This window comes from Bombina bombina, chromosome 6 (genome assembly GCF_027579735.1).
Source record: "Bombina bombina isolate aBomBom1 chromosome 6, aBomBom1.pri, whole genome shotgun sequence".
NCBI lineage: Eukaryota > Metazoa > Chordata > Amphibia > Anura > Bombinatoridae > Bombina > Bombina bombina.
In genome coordinates, this window is record NC_069504.1 from 862,113,484 (window position 1) to 862,138,510 (window position 25,027).

At 38.6% G+C, this 25,027-nt stretch overlaps 1 protein-coding gene across 1 annotated transcript in view; it reads right to left on the reverse strand.

Moving 5' to 3' along the window:
• The window catches only part of DNAH2 (dynein axonemal heavy chain 2), a 456,831-nt gene that overhangs the window by 240,849 nt on the left and 190,955 nt on the right, over window positions 1-25,027 (reverse strand). The window contains exon 12 of the mRNA XM_053719507.1: window positions 1,718-1,932. Coding sequence (XP_053575482.1) covers window positions 1,718-1,932 — 215 coding nt within the window. The remainder of the gene's footprint in view (window positions 1-1,717; window positions 1,933-25,027) is intronic.

Sequence of the window (25,027 nt, forward strand, 5' to 3'; positions counted from 1 at the left end):
ACAGCACCTGCTCTGTATTGTGCACGCTAATCTGAAGTGCTCAATACAATTTGTCAAGAAGACAACAATATCAATGATGTTGTGCATTGCATATGTCACATGGTACAAATATACTTAAATTCCAAAATGGCGTCGCCCAGTATGAAAATGCAGAGTTTTACTATCCAGTACTTTTGAAGGGTTAAAATAAGAGAATAGCTTTGAAGAAAGCTGCAGGTACAGGGGGAAAGCAAGAGCATAGTAATTTGTAACCGTGCTACTGTAGTTGTACACAGCAGTTTAGTGTCCCTTTAAAGAACTCAGACATGCATGTAGCACACTAACACATATAGCAAATACAAAATAAGCAGACTGGATTATAGCATTATGTTTAGGGTATGTAAAAGGATTCCTGAGAGTCTGGCAGTCTACTTGAAAATTGTTATTATTTAAAAAGATAGATAATCCCTTTATTACCCATTCGCCAGTTTTGCGCCCCTTATCTCAGTGTTTTTTACAATCTTACATTTTAGCCAATTAGTGCTTGTTCTTCCATTATCATTCTACGCAGGAGTGAACACAATGTTATCGATATGGCAGACATGAACTTGGACTGTTGTGCAGAAAGCTAATAAAAAGCACTGAGATAAGGGGCAGCCTGCAGGGGCTTAGAAACAGGCAAGCTTAGAGGTTATACAGTATATTATATAACAATGTTGGTTACGCAAAGCTGGGGAATGGGTAGTAAAGGGGGTTATCTATCTTTTTAAACAATAAAAAAATCAAGTAGACTGACCCTTTAAGTGTTCTGTTTAGATAAGAATATAGTTAGATTAGATGGTCCTTCTGCTCTTTGGTTATCCACCCTCAACAGACACCTAGGGCTTCATTTATCAAGCTGTGGATTCAGCTTTGGAGCTCCCGCAGTCGATAGTTGTTTCATAACCTCTCGCCAGCTCTGAGCTGGCGTTTTAAAATCACCCCAGACTAATCTGACCAGGGTGATTGACAGCCCCTCCTCTTGCGTGATTGGTGGGGAGAATGAAGAGAGTGCCAATGCACGAGTGACTGCTTGCAGAGCAATGCTGCCCACTAGCCGTAATCATGGGCAGACATGTTCCCAAACTGGATACAAGGCAGACTCATTTGAATAACCAACAACAAATACAAAATTACCTCATAAATGCACTGACAAGCACACAAAAACAGATATAATCAGACTCAGGGCAGATTGCATCATAAACTAAATGTAAGTAAAAGGGACAGTAAATTTGCAGTTATACTAAATTTAAGATAGAGTAAAAGGAAAAAAAATGTTAATATTAAAGGGACAGTAGAGTCAAAATTAAACTTTCATGATTCAGATAGAACAACTTTCCAATTGAGTTCTATTATCTAATTTGCTTTGTTCTCTTGGTATCCTTTGCTGAAAAGCATACCTGGGTGGGCTCAGGAGCAGCAATGCACTACTGGGAGTTAGCTGCTGATTTGTTGCTACACACAAATGTCTCTTGACATTGGCTCACCCTATGTGTTCAGCTAGCTCCCAATAGTGCATTGTTGCTCTTTCAACAAATGATACCAAGATATGATAATAGAAGTTAATTAGAAATGGATTTAAAACTGTCTATCTGATTCATGAAAGAAAAATGTTTGACTTTCATGTACCTTAAGTTAAACATCAGAAGATCCGGTCTTGCAGAGAAATGAAATAATATTTATGTCAGAAATCACTTACTTATCAAAATTTAAGTCCAGCATGCCAGACTTCTCCTGGCTGCGAACCATGAGTGGAACATCCAGGCGTCTAATGGCCTGCTTGTCAGTTGCTTGGGACCATTCAGTGAAGATCTTCCTTACCAGCTCATCCATCTTCTGTGCCAACTGCTGGTACTCTTGCATAACTTGCTCACCTACACCAACACGGGGCATGAAGTGGGCACTGGACAAGATCTAGGAGGAAGTTAGGGAGACATTTTGAGATCATGCTTTACCTCATCATTATGATATAAGGGGGTAGATTTATCATAGCGGGAGCGGACATGATACAATGTAGCGTATCATGTCCGCTGCACATCGATAAATGCCGACAGCATACACTCTCAGGATTTATCATTGCACCAGCAGTTCTTGTGAACTGCTGGTGCAATGCCGCCCCCTGCAGATTTGCGGCCAATCGGACGCCAGCAGGGGGTGTCAATCAACCCGATCTGGTTGATTTCTGTCTGCGGCCTCAGAGCAGGCGGACAAGTTATGGAGCAGCAGTCTTTAGACCGCTGCTTCATAACTTTTGTTTCTGGCGAACCTGAAGGCTCGCGTGTAACCAGGGGCATTAAGCTCCATACGGAGCTTGATAAATCGACCCCATAATCTCAATATCCATTATTCTTCAAGAACTACTATTTTTCTTATCACATCTTAAATGGTTCTTTTGCTCATGTTCACCTGCCACTCTCTTCCGAGCTAAAGATCTTCATTTGTTTTGAGGTTGGACAGTACTCAAAACTACATTTTTAGTATGTTTATTTAAAGGTACACTGTACTCAAAAGTTTTCTTTCATGATTCAGATAGAGCATGCATTTTTAAGCAACTTTCTAATTTACTCCTATTATCAAATTTTCTTCATTCTCTTGGTATGTTTATTTGAAAAGCAAGAATGTAAGTTTAGATGCCGGCCCATTTTTGGTGAACAACCTGGGTTATCCTTGCTGATTGGTCAGCACCAATAAACAAGTGCTGTCCATGGTCCTGAATCAAACATTTGCTGGCTCCTTAGCTGAGATGCCTTCTTTTTCAAATAAAGATAGCAATCGGCCGCCAGCAGGGGGTATCAATTTAATACCCACAGATCAGGTCAGGTGTATCCCAGTAACAGATGTAGGAGATAATACCCTCAAAGTATTACAACTATTAACTATGCCCAAAACATAACACACATATTTTCTTAGTATCTAAGGAAAATGAAAATGCATTTGACATGGGTCAACTGGGCATTTATAAGATCATGTCTAGCACAAACATTTTGGGGATAATTTAGTATCTCTTGTGTTTTCTCAACTACAGTTAGGGCTCAATTTATCATTGTGCGGACAGACATGATACAATGTAGCGTATCATACGCTTTCGGCATTTATTATCGCACCAGCAGTTCTTGTGAACTGCTGGTGCAATACCGCCTCCTGCAGATTTGCGGCCAATTGGCCGCTAGCAGGGGGTGTCAATATTCGATCGGGCTGATTTCTGTCCGCCACCTCAGCCAATAGAATGCGAGCTCAATCCTATTGGCTGATTGGATCAGCCAATACGATTGAACTTCAATCCTATTGGCTGATTGCATCAGCCAATAGGATTTTTCCTACCTTAATTCCGATTGGCTGATAGGATTCTATCAGCCAATCGGAATTGAAGGGACGCCATCTTGGATGACGTCACTTAAAGGAACCTTCATTCAGTCGTCGGATCAAGAAGGAAGAGGATGCTCCGCGTCGGATGTCTTCAAGATGGACCCGCTCCGGATGGAAGAAGATAGAAGATGCCGCCTGGATGAAGACTTCTGCCGCTTGGATGACCTCTTCTGGCCGGATCGGATGAAGACTTCTGCTCCTCTTTCTGGATGTCCACTTCTGCCCGGCTGGGTGAAGACGGCTCAAGGTAGGGTGATCTTCAAGGGGGTAGTGTTAGGTTTTATTAAGGGGGGATTGGGTGGGTTTTAGAATAGGGTTGGGTGTGTGGGTGGTGGGTTGTAATGTTGGGGGGGGGAATTGTCTTTTATTTTACAGGTAAAAGAGCCGATTACTTTGGGGCAATGCTCCGCAAAAGGCCCTATTTGTAATTTAGTATAGGGTAGGGAATTTTATTATTTTGGGGGGCTTTTTTATTTTATTAGGGGGATTAGAGTAGGTGTAATTAGCTTAAAAAAATTGTAATTAATATTTTTTATTTTCTGTAATTTAGTGTTTGTTGTTTTTTGTACTTTAGTTTATTTCATTTAATTGTAGTTAGTTTATGTAATTAATTTAATTATAGTGTAGTGTTAGATTTAATTGTAATTTAGGTTAGGATTTATTTTACAGGTAAATTTGTACTTATTTTAACTAGGTAGTTATTAAATAGTTAATAAATATTTAATAACTATTGTACCTAGTTCAAATAAATACAAAGTTGCCTGTAAATTAAAAATAAATCCTAAAATAGCTATAATGTAATTATTAATTATATTGTAGCTATCTTAGGGTTCATTTTACAGGTAAGTATTTAGTTTTAAATAGGAATAATTTAGTTAATAATAGTAATTTTATTTAGATTTATTTAAATAATATTTAAGTTAGGGGGGTGTTAGGGTTAGACTTAGGTTTAGGGGTTAATAACTTTATTATAGTGGTGGCGACGTTGGCGGCGGCAGATTAGGGGTTAATACATTTAATAGGCTATGTGGGCTATGGCAGTTTAGGGGTTAATAATTTAGTTATTACTTGTGGTGTGGGTTTGATGGCGGATATAGGGGTTAATACATTTAATATTAGTAATGAGAGGGGGGATTGCGGATATAGGGGTTTTGCGTGTCGGGCTTATTTTTGGGAGGCGTGTTAGACTTTTACAGGAGATTTGTTATTTTCTTTACTTTTCTTAGGCGCCGGCAGTTTCTAAAGTGCCGCAAGTCACTAGCGACTCCAGAAATTTGTATTTACGCTTATTTCTGGACATCGCTAGTTTATCCGACTTACGCCACTTAGGAAATGCCGGCGCCATATATGTAATACCCCGATGTGCGAGGTGAAATTACGGGCGGCGCAGGTTTCCTGCTCATTCAATAAATGATACCACAAGAACAAAGTTCAAATGATAATAGGAAAGTTATTAGAAAGTTGCTTAAAATTGCATGCTCTATCTGAATCATGAAAGAAAAAATTTAGGTTCCAAATCCCTTTAACCCCTTAACGACGCAAGTCGTACAGGGTACGTCGCACACAACCTGGTCTTAAAAGACCAGCGACGTACCCTGTACGACATTAGGGGTTTAAAGCGGCTGGAAGCGATCCTGCTCGCTTCCAGCCGCTTTCCAGTTATTGCAGTGATGCCTCGATATCGAGGCATCCTGCAATAACACCCCTTGGCCATTCGATGCAGAGAGAGCCACTCTGTGGCCCTCTCTGCACCGGACATCGATGGCCGGTATCGTTGGTGGGTGGGAGCCGACTTGGGAGGCGGGTGGGCGGCCATCAATGGGCCAAGTAAAGTAGAGGGGGGCGGGATCAGGGGCGGGGCCGAAGGGGGCGTGCACGGGAGGCGGCGGGCGGGCGCGTGCACGAGGCGGGAGCGGGTGAGAACCGCTACACTACAGAAAATATATTGTTATAAAAGTGTAGAAAGGGGTGTTTTAAGTTTAAAAAAAAATAAATCGAAGCTATCTAGGAGGGGGTGGGGGGTTGGTCTTTGGTGGGGGGGAGCTACACTACAGAAAAGGGGGGGGGGAAACTATTTTATTCTAAACTGGGTACTGGCAGACAGTACCCAAGATGGCACCCATTAAGGCAGAGGGGGAGGGTTAGAGAGCTGTTTGGTGGGGGATCAGTCAGGTTGGGGGCTAAGGGGGGGTCCTACAATGCAGCATATGTAAATATGCTTTAAAAAAAATGCCTAAATATACCTTTTATTGTAGTACTGGCAGAGTTGCTGCCAGTACTTAAGATGGGGAGGACAATTGTGGGGTGGGGGAGGGAAGAGAGCTGTTTGGGAGGGATCAGGGGGTTTGATGTTTCAGGTGGGAGTCTGAGCTCTACACTAAAGCTAAAATTAACCCTGCAAGCTCCCTACAAGCTACCTAATTAACCCCTTCACTGCTAGCCATAATACACGTGTGATGCGCAGCGGCATTTAGCGGCCTTCTAAGTACCAAAAAGCAACGCCAAAGCCATATATGTCTGCTATTTCTGAACAAAGGGGATCCCAGAGAAGCATTTACAACCATTTGTGCCATAATTGCACAAGCTGTTTGTAAATGATTTCAGTGAGAAACCTAAAATTGTGAAAAATGTAACGTTTTTTTAAATTTGATCGCATTTGGCGATGAAATGGTGGCATGAAATATACCAAAATGGGCCTAGATCAATACTTGGGGTTGTCTACTACACTACACTAAAGCTAAAATTACTCCAAAAAGCTCCCTACATGCTCCCTAATTAACCTCTTCACTGCTGGGCATAATACACGTGTGGTGCACAGTGGCATTTAGCGGCCTTCTAATTACCAAAAAGCAACGCCAAAGCCATATATGTCTGCTATTTCTGAACAAAGGGGATCCCAGAGAAAAATTTACAACCATTTATGCCATAATTGCACAAGCTGTTTGTAAATAATTTCAGTGAGAAACCGAAAGTTTGTGAAAAAATTTGTGAAAAAGTGAACTATTTTTTGTATTTGATCGCATTTGGCGGTGAAATGGTGGCATGAAATATACCAAAATTGGCCTAGATCAATACTTTGGGATGTCTACTAAAAAAAAATATATACATGTCAATGGATATTCAGGGATTCCTGAAAGATATTAGTGTTCTAATGTAACTAGTGCTAATTTTGAAAAAAAAAAAAATGGTTTGGAAATAGCAAAGTGCTACTTGTATTTATGGCCCTATAACTTGCAAAAAAAAAGCAAAGAACGTGTAAACATTGGGTATTTCTAAACTTTAAAATTTAGAAACTATTTAGCATGGGTGTTTTTTGGTGGTTGTAGATGTGTAACAGATTTTGGGGGTCAAAGTTAGAAAAAGTGTGTTTTTTTCCATTTTTTCTCATATTTTATATATTTTTTTTATAGTAAATTATAAGAAATGATAAAAATAATGGTATCTTTAGAAAGTCCATTTAATGGCCAGAAAAACGGTATATAATATGTGTGGGTACAGTAAATGAGTAAGAGGAAAATTACAGCTAAACACAAACACCGCAAAAATGTAAAAATAGCCTTGGTCCCAAACAGACAGAAAATGGAAAAGTGCTGTGGTCATTAAGGGGTTAATAAAAAAAAGCTAGCAATATAGAAACACTAGCATGAATTCCCAAAAGTTAGGTTCTCACAGTTAGAGAATTACTCATTAATAAATAATCTATTTAGTGTGTGTTGTGGTAAAGTCATAGCTATAACAACAATAGAATATTTAAAATATTTCCAATAAATTCCCTATGTGGGATATTTGTAGCTATCTATTAACGTAATTTCAGCACATGGGGGCCGATTTATTATTGTGCGGATGGACATTATCCGCCACACATCGATAAATGCCAATAGCATACGCTGTCGGCATTTATCATTGCACAAGCATTTCTCATTTCCCTGCACATTCGCGGCCAATCAGCAGCTAGCAGGGGGTGTCAATCAACCCGATCGTATCCAATTGGGCTGATTGCTGTCCACCACCTCACAGGTGGAGGATGAGTTAAGGAGCAGCGGTCTTAAGACCACTGCTTCTTAACTTCTGTTTCTGGCAAGCCTGAAGGCTCACGCAGAAACAGATGCATTAGGGGCCATACAGGGCTTGATAAATCGGTCCCATGAAGTAGAAACCACACACACTTCACAGGTTTAATGGAAAATCTTGGATGGGGTGTGCAGTAGGGCCCGGACATTAGTACATATTTAGAGGTGGTGTCCTTTAAATCTTGATAGCTATAGATGCAGGTTTGGAATGCTGAATACCTATATAGCCTATACTTAATCTCTGACATGAGCTAAATCAATGCATACACGCCAACTCTCCTGCTTATAGATTAGACTGAATAGTGCTAAGGGCCTAATTACTAAGTATGAAGCAATATCAATCAAGGAAAGATTATTTGAAAACAGGACATACTGCAGATTATGTAGATGTACAACTTCTATGGCATTATTACAAATCCCAATAAATTATGATAACTGTTCTATTAACATTATTACATTTCTGTTACTCACAGCAAAGAGCATAAAGAACAGCAATTAAATAATAGAACTAGTTAATGAGGACACAAGACACCACTTAGAAATAATAACAAAATTTATGCTTACCTGATAAATTTATTTATTTCTTGACATGGTGAGTCCACGGGATCATCAGTTACTGTTGGGAATATCACTCCTGGCCAGCAGGAGAAGGCAAAGAGCACCACAGCAAAGCTGTTAAGTATCACTTCCCTTCCCACAATCCCCAGTTATTCCACCAAAGGAAAGGAGAGAAAGGAAGTAACACAAGGTGCAGAGGTGCCTGAGGTTTACATAAACATTACTGTCTGAAAAAAAACAGGGAGGGCCGTGGACTCACTGTGTCAAGAAATAAATACATTTATCAGGTAAGCATACATTTTGTTTTCTTTCTTATGACACGGTGAGTCCACAGGATCATCAATTACTGTTGGGAATCAATACCCAAGCTAGAGGACACAGATGATTAGGGAGGGCAAGACAGGTAACCTAAACAGAAGGCACCACTGCTTGCAGAACCTTTCTCCCAAAAGAAGCGTCAGCCAAGGCAAAAGTATCAAATTTATAGAATTTAGAAAAAGTGTGCAAAGAAGACCAAGTTGCAGCCTTACAGATCTGATCAACAGGGGCCTCATTCTTGAAGGCCTAAGAAGACACCACCCTGGTGGAATGAGCTGTAATTCTCTCAGAAGGATGCTTTCCAGCAGTTTCATAAGCCATATGAATAATACTTCTCAACCAAAGAGAAAGAGAAGTAGCCGTAGCTTTCTGGCCTTTACGTTTTCCAGAAAAGCAAACAATCAGTGCAGAAGACTGACGAAAGTCCTTCGTAGCCTGCAAATAGAACTTAAGAGCACGCACAATGTCTAAGTTGTGTAATAAACATTCTTTATGAGAAGAAGGATTAGGACAGAGAGAAGGAACAACAATTTCCTGATTAATATTCCTGTTCAAAATAACCTTAGGAAGAAAACCAAACTTGGTACGGAGAACTGCCTTATCAGCATGAAATATGAGATAAGGAAAATCACACTGCAAAGCTGAGAGTTCCGAAACTCTCAGAGGAGAAGAGATAGCAGTAAGAAACAAAACCTTCCAAGATAATAACTAAATATCTATGGAATGCATAGGCTCAAACAGAGCCTATTGTAAAACTTTAAGAACAAGGCTAATACTCCAGGGTGGAGCAACTGAATTAAACACAGGACTGATTCTGACCAGGGCCTGACAAAAAGATTGTACATCCGGCACGTCCGCCAAACGTTTGTGTAGCAGAATGGAAAGAGACAAAATCTGACCCTTGAGGGTACTGACAGATAACCCCTTCTCAAGGCCTTCCTGGAGAAAAGATAAAATCCTTGGAAACCTGACCTTTCTCCAAGAATACCCTTTAGACTCACACCAATAAAGATATTTACGCCATATCTTATGATAAATCCTTCTAGTAACAGGCTTACGAGCCTGAACCATGGTCTCAATAACCGATTCAGAAAAAACTAAAATCAACCTCCAAGCAGTCAGCTTCAGAGAAACGAGATTCGGATGCAGGAAGAGCCCCTGAAGCAGTAGGTCCTTCCTGAGGGGTAGTCTCCATGGGGGTAGGGACGACATCTCTACTAGATCTGCATACCAGATCCTGTGAGGCCACGCAGGAGCTATAAGAATCACTGATGCTCTCTCTAGCTTGATCCGAGTGATGATTCGCGGAAGGAGAGCAAACGGAGGAAACAGATATGCAAACCTGAAGTTCCAAGGAACTGCTAGGGCATCTATCAGAAAAGCGCTACAAATTGAAAATGTTTGTCTAGATAGGCAAACCTCAGATATTTGTGATGGTCCCTGTGAATGGGAACGTGTAGGTATGCATCCTTCAGGTCTATGGTTGTCATGAAGTGACCCTCTTGGATCAGGGGCAGAATGGAGCAAATAGTCTCCATCTTGAAGGACGGAACTCTGAGGAACTTGTTTAGTAGCTTGAGATCTAAAATGGGCCTGAAAGTCCCCTCTTTTTTGGGAACCACAAACAGGTTTGAGTAGAACCCTAGCCCCTGTTCCTGCCTTGGAACAGGTGCTATCACTCCTGAGAGAGAAAGGTACTGAACACATTTCAAGAACGCCTCTCTCTTTGTTTGGCCTACAGATAATATTGAGAGGTGGAACCTGCCCCTGGGGGGAAGGTCTTAAACTTTAACTTGTACCCCTGGAAAACTATGTTCACTGCCCACGGGTCCAGAACATCTCTTTCCCAAGCTTGGGAGAACAGAGAGTGTCTGCACCCTACCTGATTCGGTCCCGGATCGGGGGCAACCCCTTCATGCTGACTTGAATTCAGCTGCGGGCTTCTTGGATTGCTTCCCCTTGTTTCAAGACTGACTAGGCTTCCAAGAGGCTTTGGGTTGTTCTTGTTGGCAGAACAAGCTGGGGAAGATTTCCCTCTGAAGTTACGAGAGGAACGAAAATTAGCCTGGCGTCCCTTCAACTTGTTCTTCTTGTCCAAAGGCAGAGAAGAACCTTTACCACCTGTGATATCAGAAATAATTTCCGCTAAGGCCGGACCAAACAAGGTCTTCCCCTTTTTAGGAATTGCTAAGAGCTTGGATTTAGAAGAAACATCAGCAGACCAAGACTTAAGCCATAACGCTCTATGTGCTAAGAGAACTTCGATCCGTAATAGCTACTCCATTAGCTGATTTATTTAATCAGTCACTTCTAACAGGAAAATTGCCAATGTAGTCCCTCTTCATAAAAAGGGTAGTAGAGAAGATTCTGCTAACTATAGGCCAGTCAGTTTGACCTCAATTGCAGGGAAATATATGGAAACTCTATTAAAGGAAAGACTTGTATCTTTCATTCAGACAAACAACTTAGAAGACAAAGGACAGCATGGTTTCACTGCTGGAAGATCATGCCTGACTAATCTAATTGATTTCTTTAACCATGTAACTAAAATAATAGACCAGGGAGGAGCCATAGATGTTGCATATCTAGATTTTAGCAAAGCATTTGACACCGTCCCACACAATAAACTTTTTCACAAAATGTATTGCCTTGGAATAGATGCTAAGATTGTTAAGTGGGTAGAATGCTGGCTTAAAGATAGACGACAGAGGGTTTCAATTAATGGAGTACATTCAAATGAGGCCTCAGTTACTAGTGGTGTTCCCCAAGGGTCAGTTCTTGGGCCTGTTTTGTTTAACATGTTCATAAGTGATATTGGAAGTGGGCTTAAGGGGAAGGTTTGCTTGTTTGCTGATGATACAAAAATTTGTAACAGGGTAGATGTTCCAGGAGGAGTTTATCAAATGAACTGTGATATTAATAAACTAGAGGACTGGTCAAATAAATGGGATTTTCAATTTAATATTACCAAGAGCAAAATTATGCATATAGGATCCAAAAACCCGAAGGCCAATTATAGTCTCAATGGTACATTACTGACTGTAATTAAAGAAGAAAGGGATTTGGGAATTATTATTTCAGATGATTTAAAATTTGGTACACAATGCCGCAGTGCAGCCAGCAAGGCCAGTCAAATGCTTGGTTGCATTGGAAGAGGTTTTAGTAGCAGAAATAGCAAGGTTCTTATGCCACTTTACAGATCATTATTTAGACCAAATCTGGAATACTGTGTACAGTTCTGGAGACCATATCTTCATAAAGATATAAATAAACTAGAAGCTGTCCAAAGGAGGGCTACTAAAATGGTACATGGTCTAAAATATAAAACGTACAAAGAAAGACTCTATGATCTAAATATGTATAGTTTAGAGGATAGAAGGGAAAGAGGTGACATGATAGAAACCTTCAAATATATGAAGGGACTTAATAAAATAGAAGCTGAAAGCATTTTTCACAAAAAAATAAATGCCAAAACAAGGGGTCACAATCTAAAGTTAGAGGGTAGCAGATTCAGGAGAAATTTAAGGAAGCATTTTTTTACAGAAAGGGTGGTGGATTCATGGAATGAACTTCCATTTGAGGTGGTAAACACAAAGACTGTAAAGGAATTTAAAATGCCTGGGACATGCATAAGGCTATCCTAAGGAAAAAGTAACATGTAATATGGGTAGACTTGATGGGCCTTTTTGGTTCTTATCTACCGTCAAATTCTATGTTTCTATCTTTTAAAAAGTTTATGTCAAGTTATATATACAGTAAATATAAGAGGCAGACAGCTAGATTACGAGTTTTGCGTTATGAGTCAAATAGCATCGTTATGGCCCAAAACGCTTAATTTTCCCTAACGCTGCTATTACAAGTCTTGTAGGTATAGGTGTACCGCACACCTTTTAGCCAGTCACACAACGTCAGTACCGCACTTTTAAATAAGTCCTTTTTCAATGGGACTCCCATAGCGCCAGTATTACGAGTTTGCCTGGGAGGCCAAAAAGTGAGCGGTACACTCTATAACCAAAAGATCCGTACCGCCATCTAAAGTCAGTAGCTATGAGTTTTACGTTAAAAAGCTGTACCATAAAAATCATAACTAAAGTGTTAAAAAGTACACTAACACCCATAAACTACCTATTAACCCCTAAACTGAGGCCCTCCCGCATTGCAAACACTATAATAAAGTTATTAACCCCTAATCTGCCGCTCTGGACATCGCCGCTACTATTAAAATGTATTAACCCCTATTCCGCTGCTCCCTGACATCATCACCACTATAATAAACCTATTAACCCCTAAACCGTCGCCCTCCCGCATCAAAAACACTATTTAAATATTATTAACCCCTAATCTGCCGTCCATCCACACCGCAGCTATAATAAACATATCAACCACTAAACCGCAAGCCCCCCACAATTAAATATACTTAAATAAACTATAACCCCTAAACCGAAAGCTCCCACAACGAAATATACTAAAATAAACTATTAACCCCTAAACCTAACGCCCCCCTAACTTTATATTAAAATTACAATTTCCCTATCTATCTATCAATAGGATTAGAGCTGCTAAAATCCTATTGGCTGTTCCAATCAGCCAACACGATAAGAGCTCAATCCTATTGGCTGATTGGAATAGCCAATAGGATTTTAGCAGCTCTAAACCTATTGGCTGATTGCAACAGCCAATAGGATTTTATCAGCTCTAATCCTATTGGCTGATTGAAATCTTTCAGCCAATAGGAATGCAATGGATGAAGATAGAAGATGCCGTCTGGATGAAGACTTCTTGCCGCATGGATGAGGACTTCGCCGGCTGGATGAAGATGGAAGAGGCCGCCCGGATGAAGACTTCTTGCCACATGGATGAGGACTTCTCTGGCTGGATGGATCCTTCGAGTTGGACTTCAAGAACTATATGTGGATCGTCGGGGGTTAGAGTTAGGTTTTTTTGGGTGGGTTTTATTTTTAGTTTAGGGTCTAGGTATGTAAAATAGCTAAATGCCCTTTTAAGGGCAATGGCCTTACAAATGCCATTTTCAGGACAATGGGGAGCTTAGGTCTTTTTAGATAGTTATTTTATTTGGGGGGCGGGTTGGTTGTGGGGGTGGTGGGTTTTACTGTTGGGGGGGTGTTTGTATTTTTTTTTTTACAGGTAAAAGAGCTGATATCTTTGGGGCAATGCCCCACAAAAGGCCCTTTTAAGGGCCATTGGTAGTTTATTGTAGGCTAGGGGGGGGGTTATTTGGGGGGGGGGCTTTTTTTTTGATAGGGCTATTAGATTAGGTGTAATTCTTTTTTATTTTTGATAATTTGTTTCTTATTTTTTGTAATTTATTGTTTGTTTTTTTTATGTAATTTAGTTATTTTTATTTTTAGTAATTTGACGGCTAGATTTAGAGTTTTGTCGGTAACGACCCGCGTATCTAACGCTGGCTTTTTTCTGGCCGCACCTTTAAAATAACTCTGGTATTGAGAGTCCACAGAATGGCTGCGTTAGGCTCCAAAAAAGGAGCGTAGAGCATATTTAACACAACTTCAACTCTCGATACCAGAGTTGCTTACGGACGCGGCCAGCCTCAAAAACGTGCTCGTGCACGATTCCCCCATAGGAAACAATGGGGCTGTTTTAGCTGAAAAAAAAACCTAACACCTGCAAAAAAGCCGCGTTCAGCTCCTAACGCAGCCCCATTGTTTGCTATGGGGAAACACTTCCTACATCTGCACCTAACACCCTAACATGTACCCCGAGTCTAAACACCCCTAACCTTGCACTTATTAACCCCTATTCTGCCGCTGATCGGAACAGCCAATAGAATGCGAGCTCAATCTGATTGGCTGATTGGATAAGCCAATCGGATTGAACTTGATTCTGATTGGCTGATTCCATCAGCCAATCAGAATATTCCTACCTTAATTCCGATTGGCTGATAGAATCCTATCAGCCAATCGGAATGACGTCATTTAAAGGAACCATCATTCGTCATTCAGTCGTCGGCCAGGATGGATGTTCCGCGTCGGAGGTCTTCAGGATGCTGCCGCTCCACTCCGGATGGATGACGATAGAAGATGCCTCTTGGATGAAGACTTATATCGGATGGAGGACCTCTTCTTGCTCCGCTTGGATGAAGAATTTGGCTCGGCTGGGTGAAGACAACTCAAGGTAGGGAGATCTTCAGGGGCTTAGTGTTAGGTTTATTTAAGCGGGGTTTGGGTTAGATTAGGGGTATGTGGGTGGTGGGTTGTAATGTTGGGGGGGGGATATTGTAGGTTTTTTTACAGGCAAAAGAGCTGAACTTCTTGGGGCATGCCCCGCAAAGGGCCCTGTTTAGGGCTGGTAAGGTAAAAGAGCTTTGACCTTTAGTAATTTAGAATAGGGTAGGGCATTTTTTTATTTTGGGGGGCTTTGTTATTTTATTAGGGGGCTTAGAGTAGGTGTAATTAGTTTAAAATTGTTGTAATATATTTCTAATGTTTGTAAATATTTTTTTATTTTTTGTAACTTAGTTCTTTTTTATTTTTTGTACTTTAGTTAGTTTATTTCATTGTATTTATTTGTAAGAATTGTATTTAATTTATTTATTGATAGTGTAGTGTTAGGTTTAATTGTAGATAATTATAGGTATTTTATTTAATTAATTTATTGATAGTGTAGTGTTAGGTTTAATTGTAACTTAGGTTAGGATTTATTTTACAGGTAAATTTGTAATTATTTTAACTATTTTAGCTATTAAATAGTTCTTAACTATTTAATAGCCATTGTACCTGGTTAAAATAAATACAAAGTTACCTGTAAAATAAATATTAATCCTAAAATAGCTATAATATAATTATAATTTATATTGTAGCTATATTAGGATTTATTTTACAGGTAAGTATTTAGCTTTAAATAGGAATAATTTATTTAATAAGAGTTAATTAATTTCGTTAGATTAAAATTATATTTAATTTAGGGGGGTGTTAGTGTTAGGGTTAGACTTAGCTTTAGGGGTTAATAAATTTATTAGAATAGCGGTGAGATCCAGTCGGCAGATTAGGGGTTAATAATTGAAGTTAGGTGTCGGCGATGTTAGGGAGGGCAGATTAGGGGTTAATACTATTTATTATAGGGTTAGTGAGGCGGATTAGGGGTTAATAACTTTATTATAGTAGCGGTGCGGTCCGCTCGTCAGATTAGGGGTTAATAAGTGTAGGCAGGTGGAGGCGACGTTGAGGGGGGCAGATTAGGGGTTAATAAATATAATATAGGGGTCGGCGGTGTTAGGGGCAGCAGATTAGGGGTACATAGCTATAATGTAGGTGGCGGCTCTTTGCGGTCGGCAGATTAGGGGTTAATTATTGTAGGTAGCTGGCTGCGACGTTGTGGGAGGCAGGTTAGGGGTTAATAAATATAATATAGGGGTCGGCGGTGTTAGGGGCAGCAGATTAGGGGTATATAAGTATAACGTAGGTGGCGGTCGGCAGATTAGAGGTTAAAAAAATTTATTCGAGTGTCGGCGATGTGGGGGGGGCCTCGGTTTAGGGGTACATAGGTAGTTTATGGGTGTTAGTGTACTTTAGAGTACAGTAGTTAAGAGCTTTATGAACCGGCGTTAGCCCAGAATGCTCTTAACTACTGACTTTTTTCTGCGGCTGGAGTTTTGTCGTTAGAATTCTAACGCTCACTTCAGACACGACTCTAAATACCGGAGTTAGAAAGATCCCATTGAAAAGATAGGATACGCAAATGACGTAAGGGGATCTGTGGTATGGAAAAGTCGCGGCTGAAAAGTGAGCGTTAGACCCTTTTTTGAGTGACTCCAAATACCGGCGGTAGCCTAAAACCAGCGTTAGGAGCCTCTAACGCTGGTTTTCACGGCTACCGCCAAACTCCAAATCTAGGCCTTAGTGTTTTAGTTTTTTTTGTAATGTTAGGTTAGGTTTTATTTCACAGGTAAGTTTGTATTTATTTTAACTAGGTAGTTATTAAATAGTTAATAACTATTTACTAACTAGTCTACCTAGTTAAAATAAATACAAACTTACCTGTGAAATAAAAATAAAACCTAAGCTAGCTACAATATAACTATTAGTTATATTGTAGCTAGCTTAGGTTTTATTTTACAGGTAAGTTTGTATTTAGTTTTAAATAGGTATTATTTAGTTAATAATTGTAACTGTAATAATTGTAATTTAATTTAGCTATATTTTAATTATGTTAAAGTTAGGGGGCGTTAGAGTTACGTCAGGGTTAGGTTTAGGGGTTAATGGATTTATTTAGTGGTAGTGATGTGGGAGGCCAGAGGTTTAGGGGTTAATAACTTTAGTATAGTGGTGGTGACATCGGGAGCTGCAGATTAGGGGTTAATAACTGTACGTAGGTGGCGGCAATATCGGGGGCGGCAGATTAGGGGTTAATAACTGTAGGTGGAGGCGATATTGGGGGCGGCAGATTAGGGGTTAATAACTGTATGTAGGTAGCGGCGATATCGGGGGCGGCAGATTAGGGGTTAATAACTGTATGTAGGTGGTGGCGATGTCGGGGGTGGCAGATTAGGGGTGTTTAGACTCTGGGTTTATGTTAGGGTGTTAGGTTTAAACGTAACTTTTTATTTCCCCATAGACATCAATGGGGCTGCGTTACGGAGCTTTTCATTCCGCAATTGCAGGTATTAGGCTTTTTTTGCTGGCTCTCCCCATTGATGTCTATGGGGAAATCGTGCACGAGCACGTCAAAGCAGCGCTTGATTTTGGTGCGGTATGGAGCTCAACGCCACCATATCGCCCGCACAAGCCTGCTTTTTTTAAACTTGTAATACCAATGCTATACGGAGGAGAAATAACGCCGCTTTTGTGGTGGACGTTAAAATCCCTATAGCGCTCAAAACTCGTAATCTAGCTGAGAGTTAACAATTATACAAATACAGAAAAACATTTTAATATTGGATATTTTAATATTAAAAGAGTATTACCAAATACTAATGGTGTGTAGTAGGAAGGATTTGTGAAATGTATTTTTAATTAATACATCATTAGTATCTAACTTCTGTAACCATGATAACATTTTACAAAACCTTGAGTTAGTTCAGTTGTGGACATGAAGAAGATATGAAACATCAAAAGTATGAGGACCAATTAAATCATCATAATAACTGATCTTTCCCATGACTTGTCATATACTTAACTAAATGATTCTAATGTCTCTGATAAATATCTTACAGTTCAGATTTTGATAATCCAATCTATAGAGGAGTGTGAGGAAATGTGAGTAGAAAAAAAACATATATGGCCCTATGCTGTCATTCAGAACTTCAAGGAAAATGAATTATAAATAATTAAAAATCTTATTTGCTCTTAAAGGACCACTCAATGCAGTATAATTGCATAATTAACATTTGCATAATAAAAAGGCAATAACACCTACTCTGAATTTCAATTAAAGGGACAGTCAACACCAGAATTTTTGTTGTTTTAAAAGATAGATAATTCCTTAATTACCCATTCCCCAGTTTTGTATAACCAACACAGTTATAATAAACATTTTACCTCTGTGATTACCTTTTATCTAAGCTTCTGCAGACTGCCCCCTTATTTCAGTTCTTTTGACAGAATTGCATTTTTAGCCAAGCAGTGCTCACTCCTCTGTAAATTCACATGCATGAGCTCAATGTTATCTATATGAAACACATGAACTAACGCCCTTTAGTGGTGAAAAACTGTCAAATGCAGAGGGCGGCCTTAAAGGTCTAAGAAATTAGCATATGAACCTCCTAGGTTTAGATTTCAACTAAGAATTCCAAGAGAACAAAGCAAAATTGGTGATAAAAGTAAATTGGAAAGTCGTTTAAAATTATATGCCCTATTTGAATCATGAAAGTTTTTATTTGGACTTGACTGTCCCTTTAAGCAGTATATTTTTTTCTGACAATTTTATTTTTTCTACCATTTTCTGGCCCCTTGTATCACGTGACAGCCAATCACTGACTAGTATACGTATACCCTGTTAGCTTGTGCACATGCTCAGTAGGATCTTGTTCCCCAGAAAGTGTGAGTATAAAAAGACTGTGCAACATTTGACAATGGAAGTAAATTGGAAAGTATCTTAAAACGTCATGCTCTTTCTGAATCATAAAAGATTATTTAGACTTGAGTGTCCCTTTAAGTTATTTTAAGCAGTACATTGGAGAGAAAATCACTAATTGACTGACTGTAGTGTAACTATATGAAGCCAACAATGGAGGAATAGGAGCACATTTTTACCTCTGGAATTATAATATACAAAATGTTTCTCCAAATGATGCATTAGCTGATGCAAAAACAAAACACTATATTAAACAATAAATAAAGTGTGCAATTAGAATCTTGTGCACTGCTCTTCAACGTTGGCTTGATTCTTGTTTATCCATAAAGTTGACTCTACTGGAGTGATAAACAGCTATCTCAAAAGCAAAATCTGACTCTAATAATAGTAATTTCTGGCAATCAAACTATTGTTTCCTTTGTACTTTTACTCAGTTCCAAGTGGAGCTTTTGTTGTTCTTAGGTTGTGGACAAAAGGAAGAAATTACAATTCTGTAGCTAATATATTTGGAAAAATAATGATTTGAGAACACAAAGCGTCTTGGTTGAAAAATCCGAAAGGGTAGTTTACAATAAAATGTACTTATTTGAAACCAGTTTTGCTTAATATGACTAACAGGACAATTGTTTTCCAAAGTAACCATCTTAAATTAAAGAAATATAATAGGTCAAATTGAATAAAATTAGGTTCCATGGTGGAACGGGTTGTTGATTATACATCTAAGCCCCATGAACGTCTAAACAAACCTTTAGATCAGTGTTTCTCAACTCCAGTCCTTAGGACCCATAACAGGCCAGATATTCATTATATCTTAACTAGAGCACAGGTGAAATAATCATGGTTACTAACCCGCTCTCTCACCCTTCAGATGATTATTTCACCTGTGCTCTAAGATATAATGAATATCTGGCCTGTTAAGGATCCTCAGGACTGGAGTTGAGAAACACTGGTTTAGATGCCGTTCTAAACCAGATTTACGTTGCAGACAAAATTAAAGGGTTGCAATTTGGATAATTATAAAACATGTACAATGATCTTTATTTGAACCCATCCTGGTTAATATCGAAATTATTAAAATCCATTTTCCATGTCCGCTACATTTTCCATATCATTTACGTTACAGATATTATAGTACATAAACCGTACCTAGCTTGAAAGATGAAATCACTTACTGTGAAACTGATACATTTTCTTTCCTCATTTTAAGATTGACAGGACATAAAACTGATCTAAACAAACAGATCATATTACCTTTATTCTGCAACTTATCCATGTAGCCTAGCGAAAGTAGACTTGAAAGTACAGTAGAAGAATTAGAGAAAAACACACACTGTTCGAGAAGCAAAACATTCAGGCACTCCAGCTGAGAAAATGCTAAAAACTGTCAGGAATCACACATAAATTAAGGAATCCAGTTGAGCCTTCATGTGTTTTGAACATGGAGAAAGGTTTATTGGTAAGCAGAGTTCTTCTGTGAAAGCACATGACGCAAGTCTATACAATTCTGTCATATTCACACAAACACAGGATGGGTAACACTCCCTGTTTACTTTAAACAATGTTTTGTAAAAATGTCCCTACGGTAACAGCAGATGGAAATCACCAAGACAAGTGACAGCATTGCAACAAGAAAAATATGAATTTAGCCATTACAGCTTTTGATGCCTTCACGACATTCCATAGACTTCTTTGTTATGTGGAAGTTTTCAAGATTCAGAGTCAGCATACGATTAAAAACACACTTTCCTGTTTAACTATGTTATAAAATGTACCTGAGCTCTTTGGGGCTGATTCCAATGTTTCTAATTTTTGTTTTTGATATCGGATAAACAGGATCTATTTTTTTTTTCTAAGCAAAGTGATTACAATGCTATCATGTCAAACACAGCCAAGCTCGTTAACTCCCAAGATAATTGATCTTCATTACCCGACAAAGGCACACTTAAAGGAATACATTTTCTTTTGTGATTCGGATACAGCATACACTTTAAAAAAAAAAAAAAAAGGTGCCTATTTACTTTTATTATCAAATTTGTTTCGTTCCCATGGTATTCTTTGTTGAACAGATACCTAGGTAGGCGTCTGGAGTACTTCATGGCAGTAGAGCTGACATCTAGTTTTTGCAAAACTGCTGCCATATAGTGATTCAAACACATGGACACTCCAGAGCTTAAATCTGTGTTTTTCAACAAAAGATACCAAGAAAACGGAAAAACAAATTGATAATAGAAGTAAATTAGAAAGTTGGCTAAAACTGCATGCTCTATCTGAATAGTGAAAGAAAATGTTTTGGCTTCATGTCCCTTTAAGGATCGATAATGGCTGGTGATAAAAAAACAAACAATGGAATCGATACAGCAAACAAAACAACCACCCAAATCTAAAATGTCGGATTTGCACTCTTTTTACATCAAATCCATATCACCTCCACAGAAAATTAGAAACGGACATGACCAATATGCAACATGGCTCCTATCAGTGAGTAGTTTCTTTCATTGGGTTAGATTACAAGTGGCATGCTTTTTTTGACTCCCGATCGGAGTCAAAAGTTGAAAGTAAAAAGTTTGCGTGCAAGTGAAACCCGATGCAAGCAAAGAGTTGAGATATTGTGACCACATTAACTTATTCTCCCCATAGACTTAAATAGGGGGCGCAAACTGAAAAACCCTAATACCTACACTCGGTCGCTGACTCTAAATGGGGTATTAATATAGTAAATTCAAATGTTCTTTACATCGAAATATATGTAATATATATATTTCAATATATATTTCTATATACATATATACCGGTATATATTTATATAAATACTGTATATAGGTGTATATACATATATATTGAATATACATTTTTCAGATATATACAGAAATATATATATATAGAAATAGAAAAATTACATTTCTTTCTATAGGAAGAACATTGGAATGTACAATATGCAAATTGCAATTTGGGTTTAGTGCTGTAGGTCTAAGCCGGTGTTGCATTAGCGCACTTGAAGACAGTTATATTAAGGCATGTTATTTTAGGTATAAAAATAATGTACAATGTATTAATGATAATTATTAAAAATTATTAAAGAGGTTCTAAAAAATTCTAAAAAATCATTAGAATACAAACGTATTTTTTCAAAATTTTTAGAACTTCTATAATAATTATTAATTATTATTAATATGTTTTACATAATTTTTTATGTAATATTTACATAGAATGCCTTAAGATAACATTCTTCAAGTGCACTAACCCGACACCACGTTAGACCTACAGTACTAAGCCATTTTTTTGTCAAACACCTTATACCACACATCTCTCAGCCCTTATACCTTTTTATAAAAAAAAGTTTAATCATTTTTATCAGATAGTGTTTATATGAGTGTAACTGTACTTTTAAATCAATTTCTGTTGTGTTTTATGCAACTTTTTTTTAACTTACTACCCTTTATGCGAGTTAGTTGCGCTAATGTTTTTTCCGATGCATGCAAAAAGTAAAAAAAACCACAATATCGCAAATATGTGCAAAAGTTAGAGCTCTACTTGTAATCCCATAGTCGGTTAAAAGGGTCCATGTGTGTGTGTGGTACTGAGAGTATACATTGGTAATTATTTCAATTTTGATTTTGTAAATGGCCATACTTTGTAGATTATATGGGCCCCATTTAACAAAGCCCAGAGTGACAATGTTCGCTTTCGTGAACCTGTCCACCTGGGATCACAGCAAGTGGGCAGCCGCCAACCCCTGCTCATGCCAAGCCAAGCCCACGCAATTAGGGGCTGTCAATCACCCCATGCAAATTTGTCCGGGGTGATTTTAATCTGCCAGCTAAGTGCTGTTGTACAGATTAGGAAGCATTGGTCTGATGATCTCCATATTTATGAAAGCCTACAGACCACCAAAAGTAGAATTTTGACAACTTTTGGAAGTTAACAAATATCCACCAGGTACGCTCGCCACTATTCCGGCCCAGCGTACCTGGTTTGCGGCGGATGCCATAGGAATCAATGGGAGTCTGAAAGCAGCGAAAGCTTATGTTAGCTGCTGCCCGATATCCCATTGATTCCTATGGGAGAATAAAGTTATGTTTACACCTAACACCCTAACATGTACCCCAAGTCTAAACACCCCTAATCTGTCGCCCCCTACACCGCCGCCACCTACTTTATACTTATTAACCCCTAAACCGCCGCTCCCGGGCCCCACTGCAACAAAATAAACTTATTAACCCCTAAACCGCCACTCCCGGAGCCCACAGCCACCTACATTATGTTATTAACCCCTAATCCCCTAATCTGCCGCCCCCTACACCGCTGCCACCTACATTACATTTATTAACCCCTAATCTGCTGCCCCAACATCGCCGCCACTATTCTAAATGTATTAACCCCTAAACCTAAGTCTAACCCTAACACCCCCTAACCTAAATATTATTTAAATAAATCTAAATAAAACCTACAATTATTAACTAAATTATTCCTATTTAAAACTAAATAATTACCTATAAAATACACCCTAAGATAGCTACAATGTAACTAATAGTTACATTGTATCTAGCTTAGGGTTTATTTTTAACGTAATAATTTGTTTATTATTTTCTGTAATTTAGTGTTTGTTTGTTTTGTACTTTAGATAATTGTATATAATTTAGTTAATTGTTTTTAATTTATTTAATTGTATTTAATTATAGTGTAGTGTTAGCTGTAATTGTAACTTAGGTTAGGTTTTATTTTACAGGTACTTTTGTATTTATTTTAGCTAGGTAGTTATTTTAAATAGTTAATAACTATTTAGTAAATATTCTACCTAGTTAAAATAAATACAAACTTGCCTGTAAAATAAAAATAAACCCTAAGCTAGCTACAATGTAACTATTAGTTATATTGTAGCTATCTTAGGCCTAGATTTGGAGTTCGGCGGTAAAAGGGCTGTTAACGCTCCGCAGGCTTTTTTCTGGCCGCACCATAAATTTAACTCTGGTATCGAGAGTTAAAACAAATGCTGCGTTAGGCTCCAAAAAAGGAGCGTAGAGCATTTTTACCGCAAAAGCAACTCTCGATACCAGAGTTGCTTACGGACGCGGCCGGCCTCAAAAACGTGCTCGTGCACGATTCTCCCATAGGAAACAATGGGACTGTTTGAGCTGAAAAAAAACCTAACACCTGCAAAAAAGCAGCGTTCAGCTCCTAACGCAGCCCCATTGTTTCCTATGGGGGAACACTTCCTACGTCTGCACCTAACACCCTAACATGTACCCCGAGTCTAAACACCCCTAATCTTACACTTATTAACCCCTAATCTGCCGCCCCCGCTATCGCTGACCCCTGCATATTTTTTTTAACCCCTAATCTGCCGCTCCGTAAAACGCCGCCACCTACGTTATCCCTATGTACCCCTAATCTGCTGCCCCTAACACCGCCGACCCCTATATTATATTTATTAACCCCTAATCTGCCCCCCTCAACGTCGCCGACACCTGCCTACACTTATTAACCCCTAATCTGCCGAGCGGACCTGAGCGCTACTATAATAAAGTTATTAACCCCTAATCCGCCTCACTAACCCTATCATAAATAGTATTAACCCCTAATCTGCCCTCCCTAACATCGCCGACACCTACCTTCAATTATTAACCCCTAAACTTCCGATCGGAGCTCACCGCTATTCTAATAAATGGATTAACCCCTAAAGCTAAGTCTAACCCTAACACTAACACCCCCCTAAGTTAAATATAATTTTTATCTAACGAAATAAATTAACTCTTATTAAATAAATGATTCCTATTTAAAGCTAAATACTTACCTGTAAAATAAATCCTAATATAGCTACAATATAAATTATAATTATATTATAGCTATTTTAGGATTAATATTTATTTTACAGGCAACTTTGTAATTATTTTAACCAGGTACAATAGCTATTAAATAGTTAATAACTATTTAATAGTTACCTAGTTAAAATAATAACAAATTTACCTGTAAAATAAATCCTAACCTAAGTTATAATTAAACCTAACACTACCCTATCAATAAAATAATTAAATAAACTACCTACAATTACCTACAATTAACCTAACACTACACTATCAATAAATTAATTAAACACAATTGCTACAAATAAATACAATTAAATAAACTAGCTAAAGTACAAAAAATAAAAAAGAACTAAGTTACAGAAAATAAAAAAATATTTACAAACATAAGAAAAATATTACAACAATTTTAAACTAATTACACCTACTCTAAGCCCCCTAATAAAATAACAAAGCCCCCCAAAATAAAAAATTCCCTACCCTATTCTAAATTAAAAAAGTTACAAGCTCTTTTACCTTACCAGCCCTGAACAGGGCCCTTTGCGGGGCATGCCCCAAGAATTTCAGCTCTTTTGCCTGTAAAAGAATAAATACAATACCCCCCCCCCCCAACATTACAACCCACCACCCACATACCCCTAATCTAACCCAAACCCCCCTTAAATAAACCTAACACTAAGCCCCTGAAGATCTTCCTACCTTGTCTTCACCATCCAGGTATCACCGATCCGTCCTGGCTCCAAGATCTTCATCCAACCCAAGCGGGGGTTGGCGATCCATAATCCGGTCCAGAAGAGGCTCCAAAGTCTTCCTCCTATCCGGCAAGAAGAGGACATCCGGACCGGC